The sequence below is a fragment of the Grammomys surdaster genome, unplaced genomic scaffold (assembly GCF_004785775.1).
Source record: "Grammomys surdaster isolate TR1022 unplaced genomic scaffold, NIH_TR_1.0 191, whole genome shotgun sequence".
NCBI lineage: Eukaryota > Metazoa > Chordata > Mammalia > Rodentia > Muridae > Grammomys > Grammomys surdaster.
Window position 1 is genome coordinate 1,661,076 of NW_021604636.1, and position 10,571 is coordinate 1,671,646.

At 41.4% G+C, this 10,571-nt stretch overlaps 1 protein-coding gene across 1 annotated transcript in view; it reads right to left on the reverse strand.

Moving 5' to 3' along the window:
* Positions 1-976: 976 nt before the first annotated feature.
* Positions 977-10,571, reverse strand: part of Csrnp3 (cysteine and serine rich nuclear protein 3) — a 176,260-nt gene continuing 166,665 nt past the window's right edge. Inside the window, exons 6-7 of the mRNA XM_028769252.1 lie at positions 4,492-4,788; positions 977-2,488 (exon numbers count right to left, since the gene is read on the reverse strand). Of these exons, the coding sequence (XP_028625085.1) occupies positions 1,436-2,488; positions 4,492-4,788 (1,350 nt within the window). The 3' untranslated portion in view covers positions 977-1,435. The remainder of the gene's footprint in view (positions 2,489-4,491; positions 4,789-10,571) is intronic.

Consider the following 10,571-nt stretch of genomic DNA (forward strand, 5'->3'; position numbering starts at 1 on the left):
TAACATTTGTTCTATAGCTGCTGAAGCTGACAGGAAAGAAGTTGCTCAAAGTCCTCCGAAGCACGGGTAGCAGACATTCTAGGGCTGGGTGGGGTATGTTTCCTTTCTATTCACTCTCTTTACTAAGTAAGAGAATGTGAGGTGGCTGCCTTCTCAATGCATTCTGGGCTGTGCTGCTGACTATCCCAGGCATGACAGATAAAAATGCTCCAGAAAATGAGGCCTAATGAGTTTGTAAGCCCAGGTCTGCCTTCAATCAGCTAGTCACTAAGTGGAAATCTCATTACATGGGTTTTTTTTTTTGCATTTGTAGAAATGGATTGACTGCAGTGGAGATGGGGTGCTGAGGCTCTGCCCCAACCCCCACTCCACCCCCACCTCTCTGTTAGGATTGAGTTAGGTCCTAGGAGTGTTGAAGGAAAATGAGTCATGTTCCTTCACGTCACTGGAGAATCCTCTATCTCTATTGTATGAACCTTACAATAGTTACCTTCTTTTTTTAATAATTAAAAAAATTTTATGTCAAAGCATTCTGAGACCCCATCCCACACGAGGTACCATGAAGGGGCACTAAAGTGCATTTTGATGGAGAGAGTAGAGTTTAAAGGTGCTGTCCAAGCTAATAAACAAGATGATGCTGTTTGAAAAGGAAAGGCAATTCCGTCTATCTCAGCTGAGGGAGAGCAATGGACTGGACCCTCACCAGAGGATTGTCCTAACTCTTGAGAGAAAACTGTGTAAGGACCTGCACATATAGACTCACTTGTCCCAAATAGCAAAAATAGGCCTATTTCATCCTTAAGAAAGTATTTGCAAATCTGCTGAGTCATGATCGTAAAAATGTGGGTGGATTCCAGATGCAATCCTGTGGACATGCTCTGTGGTGCTAGCTAACACGTCTTCGGCTTCAATGAACATGCTGTTCATTTTCTTCAAAGCATGACTTCTAAACTACCATAAATAAAATACACAAGAAACGATTCAATCTTTTTTTTCTTACAATAATTACTTTTACATTAAAAAGTCACCGTCATCTTCAGATATATCGAAAAATTAGGACTCTAAATCTGCTTGTTTTCTAGTCTTAGTTAACAATCTTGCACAGGCCCGGTAATCTAAAACTTGGAGCTATGATCTGCATAGCTTGGCAGGTTTCACACAGTTTGACAGGTAGGCAACTGTGAGATATGCATTTTTTTTTTAAATTTAGCATTTTCTATCAAAACAGCTCAGAATCGTTTAAAATCCCCATAGCGACTGTATTTGTGCCACGCCACAGTTGGGAAGCTAGAAAGGAAGGAAGGAAATACTGTCTGGAAGATTAATCACAGTCCACATATTCTTGGTCTTCAGGTTTAAACAACGATGAGCCCAGCAAAGGCAGAACAAAGCCTTAAACAGAAGACTTGGTCCTGTAATAGAATACTTGAAGCAACTAAACGGGGACCGTTTCCACCACGGGAGATTGAATGCACTCCTCATGCAATCTGCTCTTTTCTGCAAGGCTCAAAGGATTTTCTGCAGGATGCTCGGAGATGTGGCTGTCGCCATTCAAGGTGGAGACGAACCCTTCCTGGGAAGGGCCTTTCAAGTATGAGTGAAATTCCACTTGGGGAAGATTGGACCTGTGTTCAGGATATAAGGGGTTACAGGGCACCCCACTATCGTTTTCAGAGGTGGGGCAGCAAACGATGACAGACGGATTGGCAGCTGGGTAGTGGGAGGCCCCGTAGGCCTCTTCCGCTTGCCTGGCATAGTCAACAAATCGCTCCGGTGTCATGGCGTAAGGCACCAGCGAAAGGGCACCGTTTTTGACAGTATCTCTTTCAGAATAGTTGTCAGAAAGCTGGCTAGGAGTTCCTGGGATGTGGCTATCTATTTGGTAGTACAGAGTTGAAGAGCTAGCGTAAAATGAAGCATTTTTTGCGTGGCTTTCATGAACTGCGGTGCCATCAGAGTAACAAAGGACAGAAGGAAGGGGGACGACTTCAGTATGGGCTCCAAGCCCTTCTACAAAGCCGTCTCCTTTGTCGTCGTCATCATCTTCCTCCTCCTCTTCCTCTTCTTCTTCTTCCTCCTCCTCTTCCTCATCTGATTCACTGGGGGCCAGGCTTTGGGTGCTAGAGTCAGTAGCTCCACTGCAGAAACTGCTTCCATCTTCCTCCTCTTCCTCCTCGTCTCCTTGGCAATCCAGTTCCTCCTGTAGGTGCAGCACGGCAGCCTGGGGTTCGGTTTCAATCTCGAAATTGTCTGCGATGGAGTAGTCTACAGAATGAGCGACAGGGCCCATGGAAGGACCGTGGGTGCTTATCTCCCCGTGGCAGCCGTTCAGCGTGGGGGTTTGCTGCTCTCGGCTCTTCTCCAGTTCAAGTTTCATTATTGTGTGCAAAAAATGAGTCCGGACACGGATAGGATTAAATTCAATTCTACCTGCTGTGTTACTACAGCCTTCTTTAGTGCAGCCACATGGGAAAGACATACGATCCACCTTGGAAGGAAGAACACAGGTTAGCAGCAAGGAACTGTTACAGACCAAATAAAATCAAGGACTTTGTAACAACTCCTCTGAATGAAGTAATGCATTCAGGTTCTCCTTCTGTCACAGCAAGCCGCAAATAAGCTGCAAGAAAAAGGAGCCCGGGAAGTGAAGACTTAAGTTATGGCAACGAACTGGTTTCTAAATGTATGTTCAAAAGAGTGGTGGCATGAGGATAATTGAGAATTTAAATTTGATTGCGCCCTCCGGGCTTTCGTATTTCTACACTCTCTACTTTCCCTTCCCTTTCTGCATTTGATTTTGTTCCCATCTTGCAAACCCAGTGCATTCTGGTGCATTCCAACTCACTCACCCACTTCCAAGTCACACGTGGACTGTTCCCCCAGAACCCCTGGTCTAATCTAACTTCTATGACATCATTGCATGCTACTCTGTTCTTTTATCAGATGACCTTCACTGCTACAGAAGTCTGGGATGACACTACTTAGGGTCATCCAGTGTCATACTGCTATTGTCTCAACACTGTGTCTTCTTCTCAGTGGGCCCTTGCTATGTGGATGCAGGTTGTTTGCCCTGTTTCCCTCTTGAAAAGAGAAGCCCATTTCAAATAGACATACCCTGTGCCTAAGAATGTAACTCCCGGGAATCAGGAGACTTGGAAGCTGAAGACCAGCCCCCAGGCAACTTAGTAAAACTCTTTCTCAAAATAATACATTTTAAAAACGTTAGCTCAGTGGGGGTAGAATACTTGCCTATTATGTCCATGAGGCACCAGACTCAAAACAGAAAAGAGGAAACAGAAAGGAGAAAGGGGATGGAGAGGGCAAATGTGTTCTCAGTTGCTGGGGAAAGGGAACTGTCCTTGGCTCTCAGCTGCCTTTCTCTTTTGAAGCTAATTATGCAAACTTCTCCTTTTAAATGAATAAAACTATTTCCACATAAAGTAAGAGCAGGTAACCATTCACAGGGCTCTGCTAAATGTCTGATGGATGAAACCAGAGAGTCACCTTGTCAAGGAATTAATAAACTATTGCTTTTCTTTTTAGTTAGTTTTAAAGTCATAGCTTTTAAAAGCACAATCATCCAGGGACTCTGGGGAAGCTATTTCCTACTATTTTTCATAGAAAGTCAAATTTCAGCTTCTGTGCACAAGACATACTTTTTGCTGTTTGTCTGGCTATTCTCAAATTGTAAAAATCTTCTCCCTGCTTCTTCTTCAGCCTCCTCAAGCCAATCTTGTGGCCACAGTCAGACAGACACCCCTTTCTTGTTAAGGAAACCAGAGCAGCCGCAAGAAAGGGCTATAAATTGTAACTTCACTTTACGTTTCAAAAAAAAAAGTAAGAAAAAGGGTAGGAGAACATCTGGGGATCTGCAGCCATGTCTTCTCAGGACGGTGAAGAGTGAAGTCCATCACAGGCAACAGATAGACAAAGTATCTGTGCCCCCAGAAAACCTTGTTTACAGAAATGTGTCTAGTCAGATTCCACTGTCCATTTGACAGCATCTCAACCTGCTCATGGTAGAAATGACAGAGCCCCATGTGTTAACCTGACATGCCTACTTCAGACAAGGTAGGAACTTGCTTTTTGAAAGATCTATCTGGCTAGGAACTTCTCCAAGTCTATACAACTGGTGATGAATTGTTACTTATACCCCGTGGATGAACCAGAAAATATGAACCCAAAAGTCCTCTCCCAGACTACATGTAAAAAATGTTAAAATAAACTGGTGTAATGGCTGAATCCGGGAGGAAACGCCTTCAATAAACTCAGCTGCACTTTGAATTGCCATTCACAGTACACATAGTATAAGCATCTTACGAATGCCCTTGAATTAGGGTTTCTTTCCCCTTGAATTATGTGTCTTTCCTTGCCAGTATTTTTTTTTTCTTCAGGTTAAAAAAAAATACCTTATTATACACAACATGACTGCTTCTTTCTGGGGTGGCATGTGACAGTTTTTCTTCAGATGCCTGGGCTCCCAATCCTTACCTGACATTTAATGCCTGCCAGGCTACAGGTACACGTTTCTGGATCACAGAACACTCTGCAGTCACAGCCGCAGTCCTCCCGAGACAGTCGGATGGCCCGCAGCTCGTGTTTTTCCTCAACGTCGATCTTCTTTACTCCCGAGGCTCGCAGCAGAGCTCTCCGCTTTTTAGTGGGCAGGGGTTGCAGGAAGAAGTACTCGTCTACTTCTGTGTTGTCTAAATCAATATCGTCATCGGAAATGTCATCCACGGTCAGAGTGCTGGCTTCCTCAGATTCTACAGTGCCATTCTTAGTCATCTATGAAGACAAGGAAGCAAACAAGGATGTCATTTGGGCAGGGTCCAAAATCCCCACTTCAGTGTTGCTAAGGATGAACGAGATGAGCTGTCATGCATAGAGTCCCTGAGACCGCAGAAGTCAGAGGAAGGAGAAACAATGGTGTCGAAATAAATGGCTTTTAAAATGCTCTGATCACGGAAGATGGCTAAATGAAACCCTTACCCTCTCAACGTCAGTGACCACAGATACAGCTTGGCAACCCCATAGTGTAACCAGACCGGAGGTTACAGATGCCCACGCCAGAAAGCTGTCTTTACACTCAGCTCACAGTGACATCTCTGATGTCTGAGGAAAGTGCCCTGGATCAGAGGTGACTGCATCTCAGTGAGAGCCTTGACCACCTTACTCAGCAAACATCATGTCCTTGAAATAATATGTGTGCCTTTCAGGCCCCTGAAAAGCACACATCCAGGACATAAAGTCGCACTGTGCTGCTGCGATCGCAAGCACAGTCATTACCCAGAACAAGCCAAGAAGGAGTGTGTGATAGAAGTAATCAGTCAGGTCAGCATGCTCTCAGTAAGACAAGGACGTAGATTAATGCTGGCAAGGACTCATCAACCCACGACTGAGACAAACTGTGTTCTCAAAGGAGTGCATGCAGACCTCCCTCTGTGCAAAGGCAAGTTTTCTGTGTAACAGTTCATGGGGACGCTCACTCTGCCTATTCGTAATGGCTGTGCCTCTGTGTGTGTGTGTGTTTCTTTTCTATGTTAATCTCATCCATCAGTAAGCCCTAAATATAGATTCCACTTGTTATTATTATTAAAACACCTATTGTTTCCTTCATACAAAACATTTTGAAAAAGTTTTCCCTGAACATGAACAAAATATTTTCGTGAGGAGCAGCTCAGTAATAAAGGCAAAAACTTCATAAGAAATAAACCAAGGATCTTCTAAATATAGAAGGTAGTTTAATTATTTAATTTATTACCATCTAAATTTCATTAATTATAGTTATTACTCTGCTTGGTGAACTTAACAATTCATCCATTAAGTAGTGAAAATACCCTAGAGATATCAGACATGCTTTCTTTCATCTTTGTAGGAAAGTGTTTGTATTTAGATAGAAATATTTACTACTGGACAATAGCCTTAGAGTGTCTAATTCTTGAGTGTCCTGCAGAGAAAAAATAAAATTAGACTTTTACCCTCCTGCAGGGAAATTTCCACTGAAGAAAGGACCAGGAATAAGTGCACACTAAGATTGCAAAGGGGCCCTATGGTGTGTTTGCAAAAGCTACTTAGTTATGTCTTGTGACTATTTTAGAACTTGAGCCTGTCATCTCAGAAAGGCCTTATTATTGGACATTGCTTCTTAGTATGATCCATTCTATATTTTCCCCTTGGCATTTGTATGAAAGTGTACATATGAGGACATGTCTGTGTAGGTATGCATGTATGTAATATGTGTGTGTAAGTAAGGGGTTGATGTTGGGTTACCTTAGTCTACTACTCTTTGCCTTAGTTTCTGGGGGTCTCTCGCTAAACCTGGAATTTCCTGTTTAGTTACACTGACTGAATAACAGGGCCCCAGAATCTGCTTGTTTTTAATTCCCCTGTCTCTACTTATCATAGCCAGCTCTTTCTTTGGGAGCTGGATTTAAACTCTGGTCCTTATGCATAAGCAGTTTCTGATTGAGCCTTCTGCCTAGCCTGGCATCTTTTATCTATGTACTACTTAAACTGGAATACCCAATACCATGATGTTACTTTGGTTGTGGTTAGCATTTCTATTAATTCTCTCTTACTAGCAAATCTGCGTGTTTCTAGTTATAAAGATCTGATTTTCTAAGACATTCAAATGTAAAACCACCTAGCATACTAGATCTTCACTGAGGGAAGCTTCTTGACAATCAAAGTGTCCCCTTTCACTTCCCTCAGTAGCGTCAAGGTCTTTTTTAGCTAATCCCTGGCTGGTCTATGTGAATTGCAGCAAGCTTCTGACTCCAGTACATGTAAATGCTCATTCCAGTACATTCATTTCATGCTATTAATATTACATTCATTTCATTATACATTTACTATAATGATGTTACTCTGATACAGTGTCACAACAAAATCTATAGCTTATGACAAGTCACAGATTTCCCCCCCCCCAAACACACACCAACAAAAGAGGAGAAAGCAGCTATCTTAAGAAATACAAAATCTTAAAGTAAGCCGAAGTCAGGCCAAGGATGCGAGCATCGGCCTGTAATCTCGGCACTCTACAACTGAAAGAAAAAGACAGTGAATTTGAAGTCAGCCTGGGCAATGTTGTGAAACAGTTTTTACCACACACAAAAAAAGAAGTGAGACTTTTGCAAGCATTTACAACCATAGTAAAGTTGTTAGGGTAACATAATAAATTGGCACCTAACAATTTAGAAAAAAATTTAAATATTGGTATGTCTGACTGCAGATTTGGTTTACTCTGACTATAAATGTTGTTAGAAATGAATTCCAGATCTTGTATAATTTATATCCTTCCATTACAAGTAATTTCATTTCAAAATAAAAGATTAAGAATCAAAATTCCTTCCCACATAGCTGTAATCTATTTCCACTCTTGTTCAAGAGCTTTAATTTTCTTCAAAATCGCCTACAACATGGAGGTGATCTTATGAGGTCTGCCCCCCCTGCACCCCCTCGACCCCTGCAACTTTTCAAGATCATTTCTAATGAAGACCAGGAACAATCTAGTTGAATTTGTTCAATTGGTTATGCTGCCCAGTTTCTGGTTTCTGTGTTCCTTCTATTGGTTGCTTTCCCCCTCATTTCTATGATGTAGTAACTCACAGAAAGCACGGTAAAAGAAGATGGGCTTACTATTTGAGAGGGCACAGTCCACCATGGCAAGAGCACAGGAACTAGAATATGAAACAGCCTTTCTCTGCTGAGAAGACCAGGAAGCAGAAAACAGGTAGCTTGCTTACTCTCTCCCCTTTCTATTAATTCCGATAGACAGTGTCACCTACATTTAGAGCAGGCCTTCTATCCTCAGTCAAACCTCTCTGGAAACACTGTCCCAGATATGTGTCTCCTGGGTGATTCCGAAACCAGTCCAACTGACAGTGGACATATCAGTCATCATGGTTGCCTTTGAGACATATTCCCCACCATACACTTTAGCTGCAGTCTGTGTCTGCTTTTGTTTTTGTTTTTTTTTTAAGTCAAGGCTTCCACCATCCAATTTAAATGCTCTTTACGATTTGGATGCTACAGATGCTGCTTTTAAATGTATTTTCCCCATTGAGAGCAATATAGGAGGAAGCCAAGAAGCTCCATTCTTCCCCGCTTCAACATCTATCCATTTGCTCCCAAGATCTGGGTCAAAGATCCAGGAGCTCTACCAGGGTCACCTCCTCTGCTTTTACATGCACTCCAGGGCCATCTTCCCTGGTAAGAACATTTAGATTCTATGGGACTTTTCTCCCTTGACATGAGTGCTGCTTTCAATGGTTTTTCCTACCTCAAAACAGAACCATTGAATTGCCAGACATTGCTCTTTACAAGGAGACTCCGTATTTTCTACACCAATAAGTCTCAGACTCCCTGAGACCTCTCCAGTGCAGACTGAAATGTGCCAATTCTCATGTAGTATTCTACGTCTATAGATTTAAAGGTTCCGTTGGGACCTGGTACAGGGCTGGGACAAGTTAATATGCTCATTTGTTGATTGGGTGGTTTTAATTTGGAATAGTTAATTTGAAGATACTTGTTATTGGATATGCTATTTTAAACACAAAATAACTGTTTAGACACACAGCATACACAATAACAAGTGCTTTCAAACATACACTCACTTTTGAGGTAGTTCAAAGCTACCTAAATTCTTCAGAATGGGAGAAAAATCTTTGCCAATTATGCACATGACCAGGCATTAATATATAAAGCATCAAAAAATTAAACCATTCCAATTAAAATAATTCAGTAAACAAATGGGCATATTAACTGGTCAGTTCTCAAAAAAAGAAATACAAATGGTCAATAATTACATGAAAAAATTCATCATTTTTAGCAATAGGAAAATTAAAATTAAGAATACATTGATATTCCATTTTAACCTGGGTCAGAACATCAACAAAACAAATGACAACAAATGACATTCTAAGAAAGATGTCTGGAAAACAAAACACTTATACTCTGCTGGTGGGAATACAAACTGGTGCAGCCATTATGGAAAGTATGAAAATTCCTCAGTAATGCCACACAGAACTATCGTATGATCCAGCAATTGCACTCAAAGCTATAAACCTAAAGGAACCTCGGTCAATATACCACAGTGATTAATCTTGTGAACCCATATTTGTTACAGCACTGCTTACAATAGATAAGCTATGGAACCAGCCAAACATCCATTAACACAGGATTAGGTAAAATATAATACATGTTCCAATGGAGTTATTACTTAACTTTAATGAAGAATAAAATTGAGTAAGTTGTAGGAAATAGATAAAACTAGAGGTCGTTATGTCAAGATAAAGAAAAATAGATTCAGAAAAACAAATATTTTTATATGTATAATCTAACACTAATACATATATTCAAATATATGTGTGATGATTATTATATATAGATGTTATATATGCCTATAGGAACTAAAGAGACAAGTGAGAGAAATAAGATGTACTTGGAGAAGAAAGACAAATATAGCCTCTCTTCTCTCATATGCAGAATCTGTCTGTCTACACACACACACACACACACACACACACACACACACACACACACACATATGCATCTGCCCACCAGTCTGTTTGTCCATCCATCTATATAATGGCTATTACTGGTTGTCAACTTGACTATACCTGGAATGAACTACAATCCAGAATTGGAAGGCTCACCTGTGATCCTGATCTTGAGGCTGAGAGATACAAGTTTCTGACCTGGATCTTGGCATGGAAATCTTGAGGAATAGTGGCTATGAATCTCAGGAGACTAAAGCAAGGAGATCTCTGAGTTCAAGGTCATCTGGGACAAAGCAAGTCCAAGATCCAGGTGTGATGGTACACACCTTTAATCTGGGTCACACCTTCTGCTGGAGACCTACATAAGGACATTGGAAGAAGGAAGATTCTCTCTTCTTTGCCTGCTTGCTTTGTGGAACAGAGCAACTGCTAGATCCTTGGACTTCCATTCACGGCTCCTGTTGACAATTGTTGGGGAGCTGGACTACAGATTGTAAGTCATTAACAAATTCCCTTACTACGTAGAGACTACCCATAAGGTCTGTGACTCTAGAGAACCCTGACTAATACAATCCATCCATCCATCCATCCATCCATCCATCCATCCATCCATCACTTATCATGTACAAATATCAATGATTGATATAAACACAGAAGAGGGATTTTTAAAGGAATGAAGGACATCAGAAAGGGCCATGATGAGGGGTAGATAAACACAGTTCAATGATATACATGTATGAAAATGTCATGGTGAAGTCTATTATTTTTACACTAACTGACAATAAGTCATTAAAAAAACCAAAGCCAGGCATGGTGGTGCACACCTGTAATTTCAGTATCTAGGAAATAATGGCAAGAGGGTTGTAAGTTTGAGGTCAGCCCCAGACACATATAAAAAAATCCTGTTTTAAAAGACCAAAGTGTGGAGATGTACCTTGGTGACAGAGCATTTGACTAGCAACACACACACACACACACACACACACACACACACACAGAGAGAGAGAGAGAGAGAGAGAGAGAGAGAGAGAGAGAGAGAGAGAGAGAGAGAGAGAGAGAGAGAGAGAG